The following is a 25921-nucleotide window of genomic DNA, read 5'->3' as shown; positions in this document are numbered from 1 at the left end:
GACTTTTACGCACGCGACGATGCCCAATATGTATGGCTCTCAGACTTTGGAGACACTAAGCAGGCATCCTAAAACTGCGGCCCTCCAGATGTTGTAAAACTACAATTCCCACCATGCCCTGATGATGGCTGTAGGTTGTCTGGGCATGCTGGGAGTTATAGTTTTACAACATCTGGAGGGCCGCAGTTTGAGGATGCCTGCACTAAAACTAATATTTTTTGGGGAAAGAAAAATTGTTTTCGTGTCTCCAAAGTCTGAGAGCCATAGTGTTTTATGTTCTCTAGTGAACTGTTGGGGATTATAAAAATTTAGTACTCCATGGAAGTGTGATACTCCCTGAAGCAATCGATAATGCAGAGGCCCGGATGATCGGGGCACGTGTCACATTGAGTTGTGGTGTCCTTCCGTATCCCCCTCTTGTGACACACTCTGCACTTTTTTTGGGTTCGTCCCTTCTTTCCAGTATGGGGGACCACACCTGGAAAGTGTTGGCCAGGGACGATCCGGGCGCCTCCAGTTCCCGAGGTACTCCGGCCTGCTCTTTCCCGGTCCGAAAAGATCAGGTCTTTGAGGACTGCCTCATAGAATTGGAGGAATGTCCCTGTGCTGCCAGCGCTTCGGGATAGTACAAAAGAGTTGTACATGGCAACCTGCACCATGTAGACCGCAACTTTTTTGTACCATGCCCGGGTTTTGCGCATGGCGTTATATGGCGTGAGGACTTGATCAGAGAGATCAACTCCTCCCATATACCGATTGTAGTCGACGATACAATCGGGCTTGAGGACCGTTGCCGCGGTACCTCGCACAGGGACTGGGGTGGTGCTGTTACCGTGGATTGTGGACAGCATAAGGACATCCCTCTTGTCCTTATACCTGACCAGCAACAGGTTTCCACTGGTAAGTGCACGGGTCTCACCCCTGGGGATAGGTACCTGGAGGGGGTAGGCAGGGAGGCCGCGTTGATTTTTCCGCACGGTCCCACAAGCGAACGTGGATCTGGCGGCAAGGGACCTGAACAAGGGAATGCTGGTATAAAAGTTGTCCACGTACAAGTGGTAACCCTTATCCAGCAGTGGGTACATAAGGTCCCACACGAGTTTCCCGGTAACACCCAGAGTGGGGGGACATTCTGGTGGTTGAATCCGGGAATCTCGCCCCTCGTACACACGAAATTTGTAAGTGTACCCTGAGGTACTCTCACAAATTTTGTATAGCTTCACGCCATACCTCGCCCGCTTTGTGGGAATGTATTGGCGGAAACTGAGTCTCCCCTTGAACGCAACGAGAGACTCATCAACCGCGACCTCCCTTCCAGGTACGTAGGCCTGCTGAAATGTGGCCCCAAAGTGATCGATGACCGGCCGTATCTTGTACAGCCGGTCATAGGCAGGATCACCTCGGGGTGGACATGCTGCATTATCGGAATAATGCAGACATTTCCGGATGGCCTCAAACCGGTGACGTGTCATGACCATACTGTACAGTGGGGTCTGGTACAGGACGTCCCCACTCCAGTATTGCCTGACACTGGGTTTTTGGACTAGACCCATATGCAGCACGAGGCCCCAAAATGTCCTCATCTCGGCTACACTGACCGGCGTCCAGCCACCGGGTCTAGCCAAAACTGAGCCTGGGTTTTGAGCGACGAACTGTTGGGCGTACAGATTCGTCTGCTCCACCATCAAATTCACCAGTGGGTTACTGAAAAAAAAACTAAAAAAGTCTATTTCAGTAAACCCCACTGTGGGAATCTGGATTCCAGGATTGCCAGCGAAATCCGGAATCTCAGGCTCAAAGTCCACTGGGGGACACCAGCTAAGTTCATCGGCAGGGGGCTCCGGTGAACTTATTTGGTGGGCCGGGAAACCAGTACGAACCCCAGGGCGGCTCGTACTAGGGTGGGCCACAGGATCCCTAGCATGTGCGGCCCCTGGCTCCGCCTGGCGGCGTCTCCGCTGCCTTGGTGGCTCATCGTCATCCGATGATGATGAGGAGGATGCGGATGACAAAAGGAACGTGGGGTCATCCTCATCCTCACTGGGGCTCTCAGAGTCGGAGGCAATCTGGGCATATGCCTCCTCGGCCGAGAACACCCGGCGGGCCATGGGTGTGTGTGTGTGCGTGTGTATGTGCGTGCGTGTAAACCTTTATTCTATGTGCGTGTGTGTGGGGGCACGGGTGTTCACGTACTAAAAAGTCCAGGCAAAAAAAATGGGCAAGTGTTAGGAAAAAAAAAAAAAAAGTTCAAACTTGCTGATCAGCGGTTCAACGCTGATCAGCGGTCGGTGGGGTGGTGGGGCGGGCGATGCGCTAACAGTGGACGGACGCTAAAAAGTGCCGGCCAGTCAGCGCACGCAGAAAAAAAAAAAAAGTGGTGGTGGGGGAAGGGTCTGGTGGTGGGGGGATGGGGTTGGTGGGTGGGGGGGGGGGGCTGGTGGTGGGGGGGATGCGGGGGGGGGCAAGTGGCAGGGGGGGTCTGGGGTCTGAAAGTTGAAAAAAAAAAGTTTGGAATAAATGTGCTTTTTTTTTCTTCTAACTTTTCCCTTCTATCCCTGCCTAAAGGTGCCTCTCCCTCACTGACCCTAACCTACCTGGGTGGCGATGGGTGCAGGAGGGTGATGGATGCCGATTTAGGGGGACACAGGAGCTGGTGCTGGACGATGCTGCACGGTCAGGGTGCTGGACAGGAAGAGGAGGGGAGAGAGGAGCGCAGGAAGTTTGAATCTCGCGCCTCTCTCCCCTGCACCAATCAGCACCCTGGACAGCGGCGTTCAGCACCAGGGCCAGCTCCGCCTCTGCAAATCCTCGGACTGCGATTGGTGGTGTAAAATTACGCCACCGATCGCAGTCTTTTTCCGGTTCATCGGGTCACAGGACACCCGAATGGACCGGAAACGCAGAAAACCGCAGGTCTGAATTGACCTGCGGTTTTCTGCGATCGCCGATACGGGGGGGTCCAATGACCCCCCCCCTGCGTTGTTACGGGATGCCGGCTGAATGATTTCAGCCGAAATCCCGTTTCGATTAACCCCCGCGGCGCCGGAATTCAGATTTTAAGTCAGGACGTACCGGTACGTCCTCGGTCCTTAAGGACTCGGGAAATAGGGCGTACCGGTACGTCCTCGGTCCTTAAGGGGTTAAGACACATAAAAATGGCTCCTGATTAAAAAATGTATTTTTTGTGTGAATGTTTGCCATTGATCCCTCTCTGGTATATCACTGTCCATGTTGTGGGACTATTTGTGCAGGTTTTTCAGGTTTGCCTGTCTTTAAAAGGAAACTTGTCACCATGTTCTGACATATAAAACCAAATGTACCGTAATGCTTTGTTACCCTGATAGTTCCCAGAGATCAATCCATAATCTTCTCAGGCCTACCTAACCTGTCCTATTTTATCGCCATAAAAACCTTTCCCGCCTTTTATGCTAATTAAGATACAAGAGTCATATCTTACTTGTTTGACTTGAGAACAGTCATATTTTCACGGAGTCAAGCAATTCAGCTCCGCCTAAGAAACGCCCCTATAGTTAAGATCTCGCGCATGCCCAATATTCATTTCGGGCAGAGCTCCGTTGCGTAAGTATGTGAAGCGGATATTTGAGAACATTCCAGCATGTAGTGGCGTGAGGGGGAGGGGACATGCACTAAACTATCTAATTGGTCAATCAAATAAAGGGCAAGTGAGCGATTTCGGACGAGATTACAAGAGGTGAGGGCAGAAATCGTCTGTCAATCAAAGTTTAGGGGGGTGGGAAATAGGCTATGATGGTTTGAGGGGAAAGAAAAATAATTTATGCAAATTAGCCTAACGGCGGTAAAGGTTTGTAGGGGCATAAAATAGGAGAGGTTAGTCCTGAGAAGATTATGGATCGATCTCTAGGAACTATTAGGGTAACCAAGCATTAAGGTACATTCGGTTTTATATGTCAGAATATGGTGACAGGTTCCCTTTAAAGTAAATGAGCCCTCCGCAAACGTGTGGTTCACGAATATTTGATCACGAATGCGCGGTGGGTTAGTGAAACTTCCCAGCCGATGTTCGTCCATCACAATTGACAAATCATCCCAAGCACAGAGATTGATGCTTGTTGGAAAATGTAATACAGACTTATAGGATCTAGCTAAAGGCTGATGATTACGTTGGGTCCAGAGCCACAGAATAGTGCAGGATTAATGACTTTCTCGAGTTTAATGAAATACCTGCTGAAATGGACTGAAATGATATTGTATTCAGAATTAATTATGGGCAGTCTTTATATTAGTCTGTTAGCCCCTTGGTTTATTTTGTCAGTGAGCTGTTCCATTGTAGAGTGTCGGTCCACAGCTTAAATTGGTTTACTAGGCTTAAATATTGGTGGCCTATTGTCAGAATAAAATATCAATATCAGATTGGTGGTGGTCCAACACCGAACACCCCCACTGATCAGCTGTTTCTGGCAGCCACTGCCTCTAGAAACTATAGTGGACGGAGTGGAAAGTGGATAGATGCCACTGATCTGATATTGATGAACTACCCTGAGCATAGCTCATGAATATCTAGGTCCCAGAAAACTCCTTTTAATAAGACTGTCTTTTTTTAAGTTTAGGATGTCTTATTATTAGGGCCTTTTGACACTGCCCAGTATTGTGGCAGGGCGAGCGCCAATTGGTGATAAATGCTCCCATTTACATTGGTCTATTTACTCTATTACATAGGCAATTGCAAAGTGAATGGGAGAGGAATGATGGCTAGCACAGTCGTTCCTCCCCCAGTCAGCTCTAATGATTGTCAGTAGTGCATCTCTGATTTCACAGGGAGATGTGTTGTTGGTAATCGTGAACCTTTCATCCAGATGATAGATACAAGTCAGCCTACAAACAAGCATTTGGACATTTATTGACTAATTGTCAATGATGATGTGGGTTAGTTATTTGTTCCTCTGAACGATAATTGGTCTGAAAATCGTCCGGTCTACAGACCTCTTAGTACTATTTTCTTTATTTATGTTACTTAAAGGGGCATGAATAATATAAAAAATGAAAACCAGTGAATGAAACCATCATATAGTACATGACAATCTCTTTCCAACAAAGCTAGAACCAGCCCTGTACCTCACATGGATCCAGAGATCTCCCCATTCATTTATCTGCTATATTTTTTTTTAAGCTAAAAGCTTAAGGGGAGTGTCTTAACTGCTGTAGCTAAGGGGGGGGTGTCCATTCCACTACAGCTCTCCCTATCACAGCTCGGGAGGCTGCTGAAAGATGAAACTGAGCATGTGCGGCCTTCTTAATTAGCCGGTCAAAGAAATTTGAAATGAAGTGGTACTATACAGATAGATTTTATTGAATAGCTCAGTGGCTATACAACATTTTTAATTTCATGCATTTAAAAAAGTATTCAGATTCACGTGCTGGTTTAAAAACAAACACATTTTTTTCCCGTGGGACAGCCTCTTTAAAACACTGAAAATGCTAGTAAAATAAACCTGCCCATGTTAATTCAATTATCCAGTTGTCAGTAGTGCCCCAGTGTAACAATGTACATGTTTGTCAGAGTGGTGGCTGCCGTCCACTGCGTTGATATTTACACAGCGGCCACTGATGATTAAAAGGAGAAGCCCTCCACTTGCTTTTCTGCTAATGCGGCATTTTCAGATCTCGCCCCAGTACTCCTGACACTTGGGACAGCATAAAAGAAGATCACGGGATGGTTAGAATATCTGAATCAGTGATTCACGGTCTATTACGGCCTCATGCACACGACCGTTCCGTTCTTTGCTGTCCGCAAATTGCGGATCCACAAAACATGGAAGCCGCCCGTGTGCCTTCAGCAATTTGCGAAACGGAACAGGCGGCCCATTGTAGAAATGCCTATTCTTGTCCGCAAAACGGACAAGAATAGGACATGTTATATTTTTTGCGACAAAAGATGGGGCCACTGAACGGAGCAACGGATGCGGACAGCACACGTAGTGCTGTCCGCATCTTTTGTGGCCCCATTGAAGTGAATGGGTCCACACCCGAGCCGCAAAGACACGGATGCGGACCATAACAACGGTTGTGTGCATGAGGCCTACCACAGGGGAGCCACAAAATGCCATTCCAGCCTCCAGAAGCATCGTTGGCACCCTGAAATCAGTCTGCCTTTCATTCTGCAAAAGGTCTTATTGTGGCAGTGTTCTGTGGAACTCCTGATCAGGGCTTGAGGAATCCCTGGGTTCCTGAGAACCACTGATCTGCATTATTACAGTGCAGAAAAGAAGGTTAAATGACACATTCAGCTCTGGATCATAACATAACATAACAGTATACTTTGTTAGAGGGAAAACATTGCTACTTTTTGGGAAACATTTTGCATCGAGATAGAAAAATAAATAAATGTAGTGGTATATTGTATATTATAGGTGCATAGAGAGTAAATATTGCATTTGTCAACTGGCCATTATGTGTATTCAATCCATGGCAAGTTAGTTTACATTTTGTACATGCCTTGTTGTAACCTGTGTGATCTGTAACCATTTAAGTTTTGGTAGCTAAACAACTTTTTACTTTTTATGCAAGTCTGTATACAGAGGAGCCCCGGTTAGTACACTTTTAGCATGCTGTGCTACGCTACGGTATGCTTTATTTTGCTTCCTTCTACATTCGTGTCCAGGAAATGCTGGGCAGTACCCCCAGTGCTTTAATGGGGGGCCTCCAGCAATCCATCCTAGAATGTGTCTAGGATGGGTTGCCTCCACTTGCAGAGCTGCTTAGCGGGGTGAAGAGCCTCACTGGGGAGGTGGGGTTGGAGGGAGGCTCGCTATGCTAGCTTTCAGTGCCTGGCTTCACTATACATTGCTGAGATTTGCAATCAGTCTACTCAGTCTGACAGCATATTGTCATTATTAGTGATGTTAAAAATATTTGACCCGCACCAATTTCTTGTATTTTTCCAATTAAATGTTTCAGATCATCCAACAAGTTTTAATATAAGAAAGATAACACAGGAAAACACAAAATGAATTGAGCTTTCAAATGATCATATATTGAAGATTTATTTAAAGCCTATATCACCCTTGAACAATAAATTCCCCCCCTATACCTACATAGTCAGTAACAGCTGCTATCAGAAATTTGCTATAACTTGCGATAAGTCTTTTACATCACTGTGGACAAATTTCCTCCCCATCTTTTTCAGAATTGTTTCCGGCTACATTGAAGGTTTTTCGAGCATGAACTGTCCGTTTATGGTCTTGCCACGTCATCTCATTGAGAATTAAATCAGGACTTTGACTTGGCCACTCAAAAACCTTAATATTGTTTTTTTAGAGCCATTCTGGGTGGACTTGTTTGTGTATCTAAGATCATTGTCCTGCAGCATAACCGAACTTCCGTTGAGCTTTAGGTCATAAACTAATGGGTAGATAGTCTCTTTAAGGATTTTTTTTATAGAGATCAGAATGAATAGTTCCATCAGTTATTTAAAGTGCAAAGTCAAAGCAGCCCTAGGCCACCCCACTATCAGCACCATGTTTGATGTTCTTATGTTATCATGGCTTCGAAAAAAGTGTCATCATTCTACAGAATATATCTCAAAAGTCTTGGGGGTCAGTGTGAGACAAGGCTTTGTCTTGTTTTTGGTAAGCAGTGATTTGCACCTTGCAACTCTACCATTGATTCGATTTTGCCTAGTGTATTTCTTATTCTAGAATAAGAAATACATTGACCTCAGCGGACGCAGCTGTAGTCTGCAGTTCTGTAGATGTTTGTGTTCTTTTGTGATCTCCTGGATGAATCCTCAATGCACTCTTGGAGAAATTTTGGTAGGCCAGCCACTCCCGGGAAGGTTCACCTCTGTTCCAGGTTTTTATCATTTGTGGATATTGGGTCTCAGTGTGGTCCACTGGAGTCCCAGAGGTTTAGCAATAGCCTTGTAAACCTTTCCGGACCCGTAGATTTTTCTGACTTGGTAAGTGTCATACAGTCATCTTACATACACACTGGTTAACATTACCTACAAAATGGCTAACCCCTTTAAAGAGGACCTTTCATGGGTCCAGACATTATGGAATAAGTAGCAGGTTATTTAGGGCATAGAGCAGGGATCTAAGAGCGCTTACAATTTTTTCTGGACGCCGCTCCATTTGCCCACTGTGCACCCCCGTTTACTTTTCCTGTCTGGTATGCTAATGAATAGCATCTGTACAGGGAGGAATAGACTTTCCTGTTTCTCAATGGAGTTTTTTTTTCTCCGCCGTGATTGGACCGCTCTACAGCCAGGGAGAAGGAGACGCCCGTTGAGAAACAGGGAAGTCTCTTTTTCCCTATGCCGATGCTATTCATTAGCATACCAGATGGGAGAATTCAACAGGGGCGCAGCGGGCGAACGAAGTGGCGCCCAGAAAAAAATGTAAGCGCTATTAGATCCCTGTTCTATGCCCTAAATAACCTGCTACTTTTTTCATAATGTCTGGACCCCTGAAAGGTCCTCTTTAATCTTGCCTGGGTATGGCTAATGAAATTTAACTCAATTTAGTAGCTAAGGGGGCATTTTTTTTTTTTACATAGGGCCAGGTAGAACTCTACCGCATTTTAACTTCAAAAATGAGATCATCATTTATGAACAGAATTTTGTGTTTTCTTTGTTATCTGTGTCTAATATTAAACATAGTTTGATGATATGAAACACTGAATGTATATATAGTTTTGAGACCAGCTGCGACTCTAATTATTAGCTTTTGCTTGCAGTGCTTATCAATTGTTTTTTTCGGGTTTTCATTTGTTAATCCTATATATATATATATATATATATATATATATAATTACACACCATATTTTTGGGACTTTAAGGTGCTCATAGGATATTGAAGACGAAAATAAGAAAAATATATTTTTCGTCAGACCTCAGATAAGACTAGGGATGTCCTGATAAAAGTATCAGTATCGGGCATATAATAGTGATTCCCAACCAGTGTGCCTCCAGCTGTTGCAAAACTACACCTCCCAGCATAGCAACCAAATTCCAGCTTTAATTTTTTTCATTGCTATCAGCAACTGCGCCGCTGTTTCTTTGTACAAGGTTTGATAAATCTCCCCTATGACTAAATTAAATTTAAATTTGCTGTAAAAAGATTACCACACCATAATTGGTATCGGTGAGTACTTAAATAAAAGTATCGGTACTCGTACTCGGTCTTAAAAAAATGGTATCGGGACATCCCTGGATCAGACCTTTCTATCAGATCAGACCCCCTAACTCCATTAGACTTCATGTCAGACCCCTATTCCTACTTAGACCTCAGATCAGACCCCCAAGCTCGTCAGACCTCAGATCAGATTCCCAAACTCCATTAGACCTCTGTATCAGACAACCATTCCTCCTCAGACCTCAGAACAGACTCCCATTCCTCCTCGGACCTCAAATCAGACCCCCATTCCTCCTCAGACCTCAGAGCAGACTCTCAAGCTCAATCAGACAAACAAAATAAATAAACTTACCTTTCCTGCTCCGGACCACCCACTCTTCCTGCACTCACCGCTTCATGTTCTTCTTCTGGGACCTGCACTATAACGTGATGTTGCATGGCGTCCGGTCATAGTGCACCTGACACTGTATGCAGTCAGGACACAGTGCAGAGCCACGCCCTTTATAAAACCCACTGCCTTCCCTATTTTTTTTTGGGGGGGGGGGGGGGGGGGGCGGGGGGGTGCATGTTATAGTCTGAAAAATACAGTATGGTATATATACAGTATATACCGGTATGTATATATCTTAACAAATGAAAACTTGAAAATATATATATATATATATATCTCTGTGCCTACCCTGTCTTTGGCTAAGGCTACATGGGCAATGTTCTGACAAGTATAATTAGAATTACATTCATGTTGTTATTACTACAATCTTTCAATGGCAAGTTGCAGAATCATTCCAATATATACATATCATAAAGACAGAACTTACATTTTATTTTATTTTGGGGGATAAAATGTGTCATTTTGCATTTATAATTTATGTTTGGCCCATTTTTTTTTATTTTATTGGCCCGTGTTATGGCTGAAGATATTTAATGGCTTATAAATATGAATTTATAGTTGACCATTCCATAAATGATTTGGGACATATTTGAAAAAAATGATGCTGAATTGCGGATGAAGTCAGTGATTCACAGTGGAGCCTGCGAGTTTGAATATACATTAAGTTGGCTGCTTAAAGAACCGCATTATAAATTGTTAAAATAAAATGGTTTCTTTTGGAGCCTGATATATTGGGGAGACTAGTTTGATGGATAAGGTAAGTGTATAACATGGCAACAAATTAATCAAACTTTTGGATCCCCAGCTCGGAATTTTTGATATTTTTCACTGCCCTACTTCACCCCTGGTGTACAAACTTTTCTAAACACTTCAAAATCATTGAATCACAGAAATTATAAAAAGTGTGTAAAAAACAAACAAACCTTGAGCCCCGCACAGCACAATTCTGCCTCATGCTCTGTCTACATATAAGGCCTCCTGCACACAAACCTTATTTATTAATTTTTTCAGTTTACGTTCCGTTTTTTGCGTTCTGTATACGGAACCATTCATTTCAAAGGAAGGTACCCTGTATTCCTTCAGTTTCCGTATTTTTATATTTCCGTTTCGTTCAGACATAGAACATGTCCTATTATTGCCCGCAAATCACGTTCGTTGGCTTCATTCAAGTCAATGAGTTCACCAAAAAATCGGAATGCATATGGAATGCATCTGTATGTCTTCTGTACCCGTTCCGCTTTTTGCGGAACCATCATCTATTGAAAATTTTATGCCCAGCCCATTTTTTTTTTATGTACCTACTGTTTAAACATTATTGTATGTTTCCGTTTCCGTTCGCGATCCGCAAAAATACGGATCACAAACGGAACGGCAAAATGAAACAGAAACACTACTGAAACCAAAAAACGGATCCGTTTAAATTTTAAACCGGACCACAAAACCATATGGTCGTGTTCAGGAGGCCTAATTTTGAAGGAATTGGTGTTTCAGTCAGTGCATGTTGTAGTCTGTTGGGGAGTGGGCTTTAACCCCTTAGTAATCACTGATACATATTTTACGGTAGTCATCAATGGGCCTTATTGTAGAGAGATATGTTTTCACAGTGCTCTAGAATAACAGCAGGCCTTTGCGAGCGCTCTATACACAGGTCTCATGTGAGTGTTGAGCTCTAACTAGGCCCAGCACAGTTGTGACAGTTGTCACTTGTCAGGATTGTTTTCCCCTGTAAGGCTAGGTCTACACGACGACATTTGTCGCGCGACAGATAGGGCGCAACAGTTGTCGTGCGACATTTTGTTGCACCAATGTCGCGCAACAATTTTTATAATGGCAGTCTATGGTGTCGCACTGTAACATGCGACATGCTGCGACTGCGACGAGTCAGTCGCAGAAAAATCCATCTTGAATGGATTTTCTGCGACTGTCGCGTCGCAGTCGCAGCATGTCGCATGTTGCAGTGCGACACCATAGACTGCCATTATAAAAATTGTCGCGCGACATTGGTGCAACAAAATGTCGCGCGACAAATGTCGTCGTGTAGACCTAGCCTAACCGAGGCTGCTATTGGATCACTATAATAAAATTAAAAAAATTGATCTTTTCTGTCTTTTGGGGGCACATCATTAAAAAAGTAAAAAAAAAAAAAAGGGGTAAAAAAGTTAAATAAAATCATGATAAAACTATAACTAAACACCTGCCCATCATATAGAAAAGAAAAAAATATAAAGCTGTGATTTGTCATGGAAAAGAGCCGAAAAAATCGCTATAACACACAAAAATAAAAACATTATAGCCATTTGACTTGTACATGCAAAGTTTCTACTGATTATTATGTCATTATGACCAAAACAGCATGTGTATTAAGGAGTTAAATACATCATTTGCAAATAGCTTGAGAAATAACATTCTGCAAAGTCATGAATATAGCGTAAATGACAACTATCTTGTACTTTCTGCAGTCTGTGGGGTACAGCACCACCTACAGGCCGCACACGTCAACTCATGTTCTTACCGCGTACTGGAATTTGTGACATGTCATTAGGGCCTTAAAATAAAAAAAAATATAAAAATAAAGATCATGATTTGATCTGCTGGTCTCACTCAGGGATTTTTATTAGTTTTCTCATACATTAACAGTAAGGAAACTGTATAAGAAGTAGAAACATCATTGTAACCTGCTAACATGCTGCATCTTTATTTTTACAGATTAAATTGGTGAACATAAACTCAACAGATATAGTCGATGGAAGACCCTCCATTGTGCTCGGTTTGATTTGGACCATAATCTTATATTTTCAGGTAATTCCACAGTGAGAATCTGCATTTGCAGGATTGATGCAAGACAAGTAAATAATATAACATCTGCATGCAGCAAACTTTAGTCTAAGGCCTCATGCACACAGCTGTTGCACGACCGTGCCCATATTGCAGCCTGGAAACAGTGGGTGCGTCCCGCATCATGGATGCGGACCCATTCACCTGAATGGATCTGCAATCCGTGCCTCCATGCCTCCGGAATGGAGGCATGGAACCCCACGGAAGCACCACAGAGTTTCTGTCCATGTCTCTGCACCACAAGGTGCGGATGGACTACGGACCCATTCAAGTTGAATGGGTGTGGATCCATCTGCAGAATCCACACGGATGTTGCCCGTGCATTGGGGACCACAAATTGTAGTCCCCAATGCACAGAACGACCGATCAACGGCTAAGTGCATGAGGCCTTATTGTCAAGTCTGGTTTGTTCGCGAAGCCCGGCTCATCTTCTTTCTTCTTTTTTGAGGACTTGGGAGGAAAAGGACCTTTGGTGACGTCACTGCGCTCATCGCAGGTTCAATCACCATGGTGATGGACTATGTGATGGACCATGTGATGAGCGCAGTGACATCACCAAAGGTCCATTTCCTCCCAGGTCCTCAAAGAAGAAGAAAGAAGACAAGCCGGGCTGCGCGAACAAATGAGTTTAATTTTTAATTTTTATTTTTTTAACCCTTCCATCCCTAATTTACTTAGCAATCTGTATTAAGAAAGCTATTATTTATCCTTATAACCATGTTATAAGGGAAAATAATAAAGATCGGGTCCCCATCCCGATCGTCTCCTAGCAACCGTGCGTGAAAACCGCAGCCCCATTCACTTCTCTGGGGCCTGCGTTGCATGAAAATGCACAATATAGAGCATGCTGCGATTTTGACGCAACGCTCAAGTGATGCGTGAAAATTGCCGCTCATCTGCACAGCCCCATTGAAATGAATGGGTCCGGATTCAGTGCGGGTGCAATGCGTTCACCTCACGCATTGCACCCGCACGGAATTCTCGCCTGTGTGAAAGGGGCCTTAAACGGATCAGTTTTGATTTTGCACATCAGGATGCATCCGTTCCATTACGGATGCGTTTGTGTGAAATCAAAATGGAAAAAAAATTGATCCGTCACTAAATATATTTTAAGTCAATGGATGAAGGATCCGTCACCATTGACTTAAAGGGATTCTGTCATCTCATTTTAGGTTATAGAGATGCGGACAGGCACGGCTAGATCGCCGCTAGCATGTCCGCAATATACCTGTCCTATAGGACTGTGTCTTTTATTTAGTTAAAAAAATGATTTTAGAGATATGTAAATGTAAATGCACATCTCTATAACCTAAAACGAGGTGACAGAATCCCTTTAAATTGTTTTTAGTGCCTGATCCATTTTTCTCTCTTCTTTTTTTTTTTTTTACCAGACACAAAACTGTAGCTTGCAGCGGTTTTGTGTCTGGTCCCAAAACGGAAAGCTGCCAGAATGGAAGACATTTTGATACATCCTGAACAGATCTCCTTCCATTCAGAATGCATGAGGACTAAACTGGAAAACAAGAAGGCCAGTGTGAAAGTAGCCTTACCTGCTCTCCTACTCTTGGTTCCAGCTTTGAGGGTTCTAGGTTGTCCTCACTGCACTTCCGGTCCTATTTTTGGCCATTTTGACGGTCAGACGGACCCATTGAAATCGATGGGACCGTTTTTAACGGCCGACTGACAGGAGTGCACCCGTCTAAGAGTCTGACTTTGTCCATTACCCCTGATGAAGCCAGATTAGCTGGCGAAACATGTTGGGGGACAGTTTAGAGTTTTAGATTCTGATGCCTGTAGTAGTTCTGGTAATGAGTGCAGTATAACACTAGTGGAGCATACTCAAGAGTGAACATTGGTTCCCACATAGAGCCATCCGTAAAACACTATATATAGGATGGTATTGCACTAATCAGTGAGTTCAGGTGTGTGCCGGCGTGGGGAGTGCACCCCCGGCCGACATTGCAATTTCAGGGAACGTGTTAGAGAACTGACAGAGCATTAGTTAGTTTTAACCCTTTCTTTATAGCTCACATTCACTTATACTTAGGAGTACTTTTAATTGAAGATAGTAAAAGTTAAGTTTTAATATCTGGGACAAGTGAGGTCATTAGCCTAAACAGGCTTTATTTTTTGGTGATTTATGCTAGTTCTTACCACAAAAAAAAAGTTATTCCAACACATACCGGCCTGACATTTGCCAAATGGTCACTATTATGTCTTATGCCTTGTGAATTGAGGCCTGTGTGCATCACTGTTTCCAGTAGGGCCAATGTGAACACACCCTTAGGTGGGTTGTCCCATCCCACCTCACACGACGCGCTCGGCTATTTTCCAAAGTCCCATTGAAAAGAATGGGAAGCGCACCACACAAGCGTGACCATCCATCAGTTCATGTTTCTATGGGGCTTACCAAGATAGCCGAGCCAGCGGTCCCATAGAAGTGAATGAAGGGCAGCTGCGCATGCGTCATGCGCCCTCTGGCACTTTGTGTACTCCGTTCTAAGGATAGTTGTGGGTCCCACACTGATTACTCAATAGACCTTACTAATGAAATGAATAACCGACTCGGCAGATAAGTCTACCATTTATGGGATTCCTGATATGAACATATTTTTTTTCTTTTTCTTTTTATACAGATCGAAGAATTAACCAGCAATCTCCCACAACTTCATTCACTCTCCAGTAGTACTTCTTCTGTTGACAGTGTAGTGAGTTCTGAGACCACCAGCCCCCCTACCAAACGGAAAGTTGTTACTAAAATTCAAGGAAGTGCCAAAAAAGCCCTGCTGAGATGGGTGCAGTACACAGCCGGCAAGTAAGTGCAGTCTTTTTTATATTAATTTTCCGATTTTTATTGGATTATATACAGAGAGTTTCACCAAAACTTAGTAGTAGAGCAGGCAAGTGGAAAGCAATTCATCCCTTCTAGCTCTAGGAAGAACACATATTTGACATATCAAATTGTGCCAAAAAGTCACCAAATTTTGGTACAGGTTACATCAGGGTCCAGGCGCAGACGCAGTAGTAAATGTGGGCCAATGTGCTTAGAAGCACTATTAAAATAGCTTGACTCATACTAAAATTTTGCATGTAACCAGTAATGTATTAGATATATATCAATATATCAATTTTTTCTAATCGCAAGCATGAAATGCAATAGCAGCTGAATGTTGGCTTGAATTTGGCTGTACATTAGTATATACTTCATGTAAGACCATACACTTCTCTTAACTAATGTTCCTTCTGGCAAAGATGCATGCTGTGTCTTACAGCAGGAGTTTAGGGAAAGGTCTTTCAGTGGTGATATTAGAGCACAGACTCATCACGGACAAAGTAGTCCTTTTAAGGTGTTGGCCACCTTTTTGAGGGGATGGTTTGGCAAACCGCTCTCCCGGCAAGATCTGCAAAAGAGAAGCATACTTACCTGTTACTCAGCTGCCTCGCTCGGGTCCCACCGCTGTCAACATCTGTTTAGACGCAACTGCAGCCAATCATTGGCTGCCGCGGTGACCTGTTCCCCTTACATCAGGTCAGTTGGTCATGTGATGTAAGGGTGGCAAGTAACCTCTGCTGGCCAGCAATTGGGTGCAGCAGCTTTGAAGAGGATGTTAACAGCTGGAACCTGGGTGAGGCAGTCAAGGTCAGGGAACGAAGGAGCTGGGAACCACTGGATCGGAGCAGGTACAGTCGGTATGCTTCCCTTTGTCTGGCCAGGAGGATGATTTGCCCAAAAAAAAAACATGGGCAACTTGTTTAAGAAGAAAGTTGAACGGCACTCCTCGGTATGCGAGGTGCTCTGTTGTATAAAAAGTTACTTGTAGTTGAAGGAAAGACCACGGCACTCTCTTTTTGCTGTTACATCAAAACGCTTATTTTGTATTGCCTTAATGTATCCATCCAAAAAATGTTTGAGCCACTCGCCAACGTTTCGGTCAGCAATAGACCTTGATCACGGCCGAAGTCATAGTGCTAAGGAGTGAAGTCGGATGGCTTCACTTCTTAGCACTATGACTACGGCCATGATCAAGGTTTATTGTTGACCGAAACATTGGCCAGTGGCTTTCAGTCCTTTAAAGAATCTGGTTATCTAACCATGTTTACTTATTCTTTGTTAAAAAGGCGTCTTGGAATCGAAATAAAAGATTTTGGACCAAGCTGGAGAAATGGCATTGCCTTCCACTCAATGATACACGCAATAAGGCCAGAACTTGTGGACATGGACAAGCTGAAAGGAAGGACCAACCATGAAAATCTGGAAGAAGCCTTTTCAATTGCAGAAACTGAGCTAGGAATTCCAAGGCTGCTGGATCCTGAAGGTATTTTCTATACAATTAGGCATATTATCGTTAATTAGAATTATTGCTATACTTGGAATACTGATTATACAGGTGAGTTATATATTTTACGCTGCTTTTTTGTATCTAGATGTTGACGTTGACAAGCCTGATGAAAAGTCCATCATGACCTACATAGCTCAGTTCCTAAAACACTATCCTGATCCTCACAACTCATCAGCAGATGGCCAAGGAGATGAGGTAAATATCAAGTAATGAATATTGCTAATTTCATTGTAAGGCCTCATTTTCTCAATTGTATTTTTCTTCAATGTTGTAGCCGTTCCTCACAAAACCAAACAAGTTAATGGGGCCATTCGCACATCTTTTTTTTCTTTTCATGGATCCATGTGGCCGATCCCAGAATCTCACTGCAGGTCCTATTCTTGTCCGTTTTGGCAGATGAGAATAGCCCTTTAAATTGATAGGTGTGAGAAAAATAGAGAATGCAAATGGAAGGGCTTCCACTTTCAAGGATGTATTTTTTGTGGACTAAAAATCAGATATATCTGTCTGCGTAGGCCTTAAAGGGGTTGTCTCACTTTGGCAAATTGCATTTATCATGTAGAGAAAGTTAATACAAGGCACTTACTAATGTGTTGTCCATATTGCCAATTGTCCTTTGCTGGCTTGATTACATTTTCCATCACATTATACACTGCTCATATTCAGGGTTATGAACACTCTGCAATCCAGCAGCAGTAGCCGTGCCTGCACACTATAGAAAAAGCTCCGGCCTCTCTGGTGGTATATGCGCTGCAGTGGTGGCCGTAACCCCTGGAAATAACTACTGTATGATGTGATGGAAAATTGAATCCAGCCAGCAAAGGAGGCAATATGGCCAATAACAATACATTAGTAAGTGCCTTGTATTAACTTTCTCTACATAATAAATTACATTTGCTGAAGTGAGACAGCCCCTTTAACTAGAAAGAATTGCTCACGGTTTGTTACTTTTTTGGGTTTGGGAAAAAAAAGCATGTTTTGGGGGAAAAAAAGCATGTTTGTGGATGTGTCATGACTGTAACTAACAAGCTATAAAAAGGCCCAATTTATTGGAAGGTTGCCTTTATCGTTGGAAAGTATAGCTGGTACTGGCACTGCCCTGATGAATATACCTACCGTAATTCCAGAGTGACATCATGGTTAGTGCTGCAGTTGAAATGAAAATAGGACTACAATAGAGGTTTATTGCAAAAAACTATGGGGGATATTTATCATTTAGTTTGTGCCAGAAAAGTGACAAGCATTAGAAAGTCACAAACTGCTTGTTTGCAACTTTTTCAATGTAGCTTTTGAAAATAAATAGTCTCAAGTGGCTTTTTGTAAGCTGGGGCATGACATGGGTGGGAAGAGGATGTGACCAGCCACAGTGACTAGGAAGCCAGAAGTCTACGGCAGCTCTGGTTTCTGTTTAGGCGCCTAAACATCTTCCGGCCTGCGCCTCATCATAAATGGATATTTTCATGGACGTCAAATGGTTACGAAAATGTGAACGAGGCCTTAGGGTACAACCACATGGTCAGTTTTCTGCATGTAGTTTTGGAAGCTAAAGGAGTGGATCATAAAAAAAGAGAAAGTGTAAGGCCTCTTTCACACGGGCGTCATGTTTTTTGCCCGGATAAGAGGCGGGTGCGTTGCGGGAAAATGCACGATTTTTCCGCACGAGTGAAAAACATTGTGATGCGTTTTGCACTCGCGTGAGAAAAATCGTGCATGTTTGGTACCCAAACCTGAACTTCTTCACAGAAGTTCGGGCTTGGGATTGATGTTCTGAAGATTGTATTATTTTCCCTTATAACATGGTTATAAGGGAAAATAATAGCATTCTGACTACAGAATGCATAGTATAATAGTGCTGGAAGGGTTAAAAAAATAAAAAAGTTAACTCACTGTATCCTCTTGTTCGTGTAGTTCGTTCCCGGTCTGTTCTTTGCTAGCTGTGGGCTTGGGCTGAATGACCTGTGGTGACGTCAGATCACATGCTCCAATCACATGGTCCATCACCGTGGTGATGGAGCATGTGATCTGACATCACCACAAGTCCTTTAGCCCAAGCCCACAGCTAGCAAAGAACAGACCGGGAACGAACTACACGAACAAGAGGATACGGTGAGTTAACTTTTTTTTATTTTTTTAACCCTTCCAGCACTATTATACTACGCATTCTGTAGTCAGAATGCTATTATTTTCCCTTATAACCATGTTATAAGGGAAAATAATACAGTGAATAGGCTGTCACCTAGAACCCATGCGTGAAAATCGCACCGCATCCGCACTTGCTTGCGGATGCTTGCGATTTTCACGCAACCCCATTCACTTCTATGGGGCCTGCGTTGCGTGGATTATCGCACCGCAACTCACAAAGAGGAGCATGCTGCGATTTTCACTCAACGCATAAGTGATGCGTGAAAATCACCGCTCATGTGAACAGCCCCATAGAAATGAATGGGTCAGGATTCAGTGCGGGTGCAATGTGTTCAACTCACGCATCGCACCCGCGCGGAATACTCGCTCGTGTGAAAGGGGCCTAAAGGGCAGATATAACTCGCTCCTGGTTTTGACTTCCAAAACTGCATTAGGAAACCTGACCGTGTGGCCAAACCCTTATGCCTCATTCACACATCAGGGTTTGGTCAGTGATTTCCATCAGTAATTGTGAGCCAAAACCAAGTGCGGCTGTAAACACAGAACGGGTGGAGAACTTTCCCTTATATTTTATGTCTGTGGAGGCTCCAGTCCTGGTTTTGGCTTACAATCACTGATGGAAAACACTGACGTGTGAATGAGGCTTTAGAGTAAATTGACACTTTGCGGATTTGTAGAGGATGAAATTGGCACCAAATCTGCAAGTAAAGGCTGATGCACACAGCCGTTGCCCAGTTGTGCCCGTATGGAGGCACGGATCGGAAGCCCACGGAAGCGCTATGGAATGCATGCATTTCTTTCTTTGTGGTGCGGACTGTCAAGTGAATGGGCCCACGTCCGTAGACGTTCATGTGTAGGAGCCCTTAATATGCAACACATTTGGGTTAAACTCTATTAAGGCCGGGGGTCACGCATGACTGATTAGCTGCAGATTCGCTGTCGCTGATTTTCGGGCAGCAATCTGAAGCGTTGTACAGTACCAGCAAAGTGGATGAGAATTTCAGAGTTGTCATCCACATGCTGCATAAAAAAAATGGAGCAGAAAAGCTGCAGTATTGAAATTTGGAGCATCTCAATTTCTACAGTAGATTTCACCCTTTCACATGGAGAGGGTGAAATCTTCTGGCTTTTCCACGGCAAAAAATGTATGTACAAAAATGTATGTATGGCAAAAAATGTATATAATACATGTGGTTTTTTGCTGTTTTTCCTACATTTTTTTTTGCTTTATTTTGAGTCACTTGTGAACCCAATCTAAAGGTAGCAGAAGAAATCTGTGACTAAGGCTACTTTCACACTCGCATTTGGTGTGGATCCATCATGGATCTGCACAAACGCATCCGTTCAGATAATACAGCCGCATGCATCCGTTAAGAACTGATCCGTTTGTATTATCTTTAACATAGCCAAAACGGATCCGTCTTGAACACCATTGAAAGTCAATGGGGGATGGATCCGTTTTCTATTGTGCCAGATTGTGTCAGTGAAAAAGGATCCGTCCTGACACACAATGTTTGGCTCAGTTTCGTTCCTTTTCCATTCAGAATGCATTAAGGGCAAAACTGATTAGTTTTGGACCGCTTGTGAGAGCCCTGAACGGATCTCACAAACGGAAACCAAAACGCCAGTGTGAAAGTAGCCTAATCCGCAAACAATCTGCATCATAATTTGCATACTGCAGATCTGAAAGTTCGGTCTGCATAAACAAATCTGCATCTAAAACATCCTCAGATGGGAGATGGGGGTTGGAAAAATCCCATAGACTATTATACTGTGCCTCGCTGAAGACTTGCGTTTCAGAATTTGCACCGCAAATCCGCCAGAAGTCCTCAATGTGTGAACTTAGCTTTGGGGTCTGGCCACATTTGTTGTTAAAGGGTTGTCCTGGTTCAGAGCCCGGAGTCCCTCTGACATGAGTATCTTGCTCTCCCTTGCCCTGCTCTGTATCATGCAGTGCAAGGGCTTTTTCTGGAGATCTGGTGACATATCGGGCTCTTCATGGGTAAGCTAGCTGTGACATCACTGGCACCAATGGGCTGGCTTTAGCGCTTCCCTAGCCTATAAAATGGCTAGGGCAGCACTACAGCCTGCCTATTAGTGCTTGTGACGACAGCAACACTGCTAGGTGGAAGTCTCCGCCTAGCAGTGTAGAAATGTAAAGAAAACAGGCCTTGCGCAGGGCAAGGGGGAGCATCGGAGCATGAAATACACAAATGCTCATGTCAGAAGGGCTGAGGGCTGAAGAAGTGAATATGTCCGTTCAGCTCTTAACCCGGACAACCCCTTTAACATTATAGATTGTCTGCCGTGGAATTGTGTGCAGAACGTCCACAGTTTTTACAGGAGCATCAAACTGGATGAGTTTTTAAAGGGGTTATCCCATGAAAAGTATTAAGGCCCCTTCACACTACCCAATATTCTAGCAGATTATCGCTAGCGCGCGTAATATGTCAGTGTTATCCAATACATTCCAGAACTCTAAGGCCCCTTTCACACGAGCGAGTTTTCCGCGCGGGTGCAATGCATGATGTGAACGCATAGCACCCGCACTGAATCCTGACATTCATTTCAATGGGTCTGTGTACATGAGTAGTTTTTTCACGCATCAGTTCTGCGTTGCGTGAAAAATGCAGCATGTTCTATAATCTGCGTTTTTTACGCAACCCTGGCTCCATAGAAGTGAATGGGGCTTCAGTGAAAAACGCATTGCATCCGCAAGCAAGTGTTTGGGTTAGGTGTTCTGTAGATTTTATTATTTTCCATTATAACATGGTTACAATGGGAAAATAATAGCATTCTTTAATACAGAATGCAAAGTGAAATGTCACTTGAAGGTTAAAAAACAAAAAACAAAACATTACTCACCTCATTCACTTGATCACGCAGCTGGGATCCTCTTCTCTGTTCTTCCTGAAGGACCTGCAAAAGGACCTTCGCTGACATAGTTGGACTAATTAAAATCAGCCTATGGGGCAGACAAGGTGATCAGGAGTGCACGTCGCTTAAAGAGGACCTTTCACCAGAAACTAAAGTAACTATACAGGCATGCAGAGCGGCGCCCAGGGACCCCCCTGCACTTACTGTTATACCTGGGCGCCGCTTCGTTCTCCCGTAATTGCCTCCGGTATCTTTACAGTTAGGCTCCACCCAGGGGAACCTGCCGTCGGCTCATTCTGCCATGCTGTAGCGCTGGCCAATCACAGCGCTCAGCTCATAGCCTGAGAGAGAAAAAAGCCTCTCAGGCTATGAGCTGAGCGCTGTGATTGGCCAGCGCTGCAGCATGGGAGAAGGAGGCGCCGGCAGGTTCCCCTGGGTGGAGCCTAACTGTAAAGATACCGGAGGCTCTACCGGGAGAACGGAGCGGCGCCCAGGTATAACAGTAAGTGCAGGGGGGTCCCTGGGCGCCGCTCTACATGTCTGTATAGTTAGTTTAGAAGTTTAATTCTGGTGAAAGGTCCTCTTTAAGGTCGGAAAAAAGTATAATAAAAATACAAAATTAATTAATAAATCCTTAGGCAAACTTGTATTAGGGCATTAGGGACATCTTATTACAATTTGATGCAATGGTTTAGTTACTATTTCATTTAAAATGTTCTCTTTATTGCATGGTAATATGGTAACCGCTAGCCTTAAAGGGACACTGACAGGCAAAATCAGGATATTTAGTTATATATATATGACATTACAGGTCTTATACAGTCTATTAAAAGCATCTAAGTATCCCCCTGTCCACCTTATAAATACCGAAAAATAAAGTTTTATAACCTGCCTGTCTCGTCACTTACATGTAACCACGACCGGGCACAAGCACAGAAGATTAGACGTGAACAATGCCAGGAGGATTAAATTGCCCATGCGCAGGATCGTGACTGGGGAGTGTTGTAGCCGCCACCCAGCAAAGTGAATATTGATGAGCTGGGCGGAGCTTCAGAACGGCAGTTGGGAGCGGCTGGCTGGGCGCATTTTGAGATGAAACGCTGTGCTGTCCGCATTTGCGGATTCACAAAAAAAATAGAACATGTCTTATTCTTGTCTGAAATTGCAGACAAGAAAAGGCATTTTCTGTGAGAGTGCCGGCGATGTGTGGTCCGCAAAATGCGGAACGCACATTGCCAGTGTCCGTGTTTTGCGGATCTGCAAAACACATACGGACGTGTGAATGGACCCTTACTTGTAGTCCAGGCTCATACTTTTTACATACATTGACACAAACAATCAGGAAAGTATGCCGCCTAGATATTTAGGTCACAAATCGTTTGTAGCCAGGGGCTGACTGGCCATAGACCCTACAGGGAAACTTCCTGGTGGGCCGATGCCCTGAGAGCCTCCCATTTGTTATCAGCAAACAGTCTAAAAAATTGTGACAGGTTAGAGGACAACGTATATCAGAAAGTTGTATAATTGTTAATAGTACAATAATTTTGCTTTACTTACACAAAAAGGGGAACCCTCTTTAGAAACAGCATCTCTTTTGGTCTTGTCGTCTGACAGCAGCAATGACATGTATCAAGGATTTGTGTAGAACGGTTTGCTCCTGCTTTCAGTTGATTGAGACATGGTTTGGCCTGAAGGTGTCGCTGTTGCTATTGCTATGTAAATCACATGGCTATTCATTAATATCTGTTAAAGCAGGCATCCTCAAACTGCGGCCCTCCAGCTGTTGCAAAACTACAACTCCCACAATGCCCTGCTGTAGGCTGATACCTGTAGACTGTTCAGGCATGCTGGGAGTTGTAGTTTGCAACAGCTGGAGGGCCGCAGTTTGAGAATGCCTGGGTTTCTATCACCTGGAAAAATGGGTATTAAGCCGGCTGACATTAGCGATGTGCTAATGTCAGCTGAACATAACTATATTAGTGCCATCTCACAGTTTTTTATTGAGAAAAACAAACTTTTGTAATATGCTAATTAGCCTCTAGGAGCGGGGGGGGGGGGGGGGGGGGGGGTTGCTCCTGCTCCTAGAGGCTCCGTTCTCCCACCTCTGGCCATGCCCTGCTACACTAGATTGACAGGGTAAGGCATCGTTGGTCTCCTACCTCTGGCCCTGTCTGTAGTGTAAATCTTACACCGTTCAGTATTCGGCGCAGGCACAGTGAGGAAGCTGGCAAGCACCCTTCACTCACTGCGCCTGCGCCGAATACTGAACGGCGCAAGATTTACACTGCAGACAGGGCTGGGGGTAGGAGACCAACGATGCCTTCCCCTGTCAATCTAGGGCCAGAGGTGGGAGAACGGAGCCTCTAGGAGCAGGAGCAACCCCCCCCCCCCCCCCGCTCCTATAGGCTAATTAGCATAATATCAAAGTTTGTTTTTCTCAATAATGGCGGCAGGCAGTGAGATGGCACTAATATAGTTATGTTCAGCTGACGTTAGCACATCGCTAATGTCTGCCAGCTTAATACCCATTTTTCAGGTGATAGAAACCCTTTAATAAGTTGAAGGCTAGATGCTGTTAATAGGTGGAGTGTAAGCCTCGCTGTATTTCATGTGGATGAAAGTAAACCTAACTTCCTATACCATTAACTGCACTGTAAGATATTCTAGACTGGCTGCAGATTTCCTTTTGAAAGCCATGAAACCTTTCAAATGAAATAAATGCAATCCTGTGGCTGTGAAGTATTATTGTGCAGTGCAGGACGTGACCTACTCCTCCACATGTAAAGTGTCCTCAATCCGAAGATTGAGTCAGACTGAGTAATTATAAAGGAAAGTGGTGGTTCACGGATGAAAGCTTGAGCCAAATAGACCAATCTGTAAAAACATGTTTACTTCCCAAATCTTTCATACTAATCTGATGAATGCAATGTATTCAACTTTCTATATTTCCATAGAACTTTCCTATGGCTTGCAGGCATGGGATTGCTGATGGTTGTGACCTGTAACATGCCCAGGGCTCTGTTCTCGTCTGCGCTAGAAGCCCCTTCCATATTTGATGGCAAAAACTTGCCCTGCTTGAACTGGACTTTTATTTTTAGAAGGTGATGCGAGTCTAAAGCTCTGCTTGGCTCAGACATTTAGCCCCAAATACAAATATTGCCGAGTTTTTATTGCAAAATTTGAAACTTTGATGCAAAATTGCACGAAGTTGCCTAATGAATGTAAATTACTGAGTAACATTAAAGAGGACCTTTCATGATCCTGACATTGAGAACTGGGTATACAGACATGGAGAGCGGCGCCCGGGGATCTCACTGCACTTACTGTTATACCTGGGCGCCGCTCCGTTCTCCTGCTATGCCCTCCGGTATCTTCGGTCACTAAGTTATAGTAGGCGGAGTCTGCCCTTGTTCTGCTGTAGCGCTGGCCAATCGCATAGCAGAGCTCACAGCCTGGGAGAAAATAACCTCCCAGATTGTGAGCTCTGCGCTGTGATTGGCCAGCGCTACAGCAGAACAAGGGCAGACTCCGCCTACTATAACTTAGTGACTGAAATCTCTGCCTACTATAACTTAGTGAACGAAGATACCGGAGGGCATAGCAGGAGAACGGAGCGGCGCCCAGGGATAATAGTAAGCGCAGTGAGATCCCCGGGCGCCGCTCCCCATGTCTGTATACTTAGTTCACAATGTCAGGATCGGTGAAAGGTCTTCTTTAAAGCGGCTCTGTCATCAGGATCAACCCTATTAAACCAGACATCATGCTGATCAAAACTATACCTTTCTTTTATCTGTATGTTAAATAGATGCAGAGAAATCTGTCTTTAGTCATATACAAATGAGAAGTTTGAGCACCAGGAGGTGGGGCTTAATCCTTTGAGCGCTGCTTTGTAAGGCTACTTTCACACTAGCGTTAAAGGGGTTGTCCGGGTTCAGAGCTGAACCCGGACATACCCTTATTTTCACCCCGGCAGCCCCCCTGAGCCTAGCCTCATGCTCCGATGCGCTCCCTTGCTCTGCGCTAAACCGCGCAGGGCAGGGGCTCTTTTGTTTTCAATAACACACTGCCGGGCGGTAACTTCCGCCCGGCAGTGTGTTCTGTGACGTCACCGGCTCTGAGGGGCGGGCTTTAGCTCTGCCCTAGCCGTTTTACTGGCTAGGGCAGAGCTAAATCCCACCCATCAGTGCCGGTGACGTCACCGGGGTTCCTGTCTGCCCCATGGA

At 44.3% G+C, this 25921-nt stretch overlaps 1 protein-coding gene across 17 annotated transcripts in view; it reads left to right on the top strand.

Moving 5' to 3' along the window:
* SYNE1 (spectrin repeat containing nuclear envelope protein 1) overlaps window positions 1-25921 on the top strand; it is a 451533-nt gene that overhangs the window by 108964 nt on the left and 316648 nt on the right. For all 17 annotated transcript variants that reach the window (XM_044288568.1, XM_044288579.1, XM_044288581.1 and 14 more), the window contains 4 exons: window positions 12211-12303; window positions 14976-15154; window positions 16459-16655; window positions 16765-16874. In XM_044288568.1, the coding sequence (XP_044144503.1) occupies window positions 12211-12303; window positions 14976-15154; window positions 16459-16655; window positions 16765-16874 (579 nt within the window). The remainder of the gene's footprint in view (window positions 1-12210; window positions 12304-14975; window positions 15155-16458; window positions 16656-16764; window positions 16875-25921) is intronic.

Source organism: Bufo gargarizans, chromosome 4, assembly GCF_014858855.1.
Source record: "Bufo gargarizans isolate SCDJY-AF-19 chromosome 4, ASM1485885v1, whole genome shotgun sequence".
NCBI lineage: Eukaryota > Metazoa > Chordata > Amphibia > Anura > Bufonidae > Bufo > Bufo gargarizans.
This window is presented reverse-complemented; position numbering and strand designations above follow the sequence as displayed.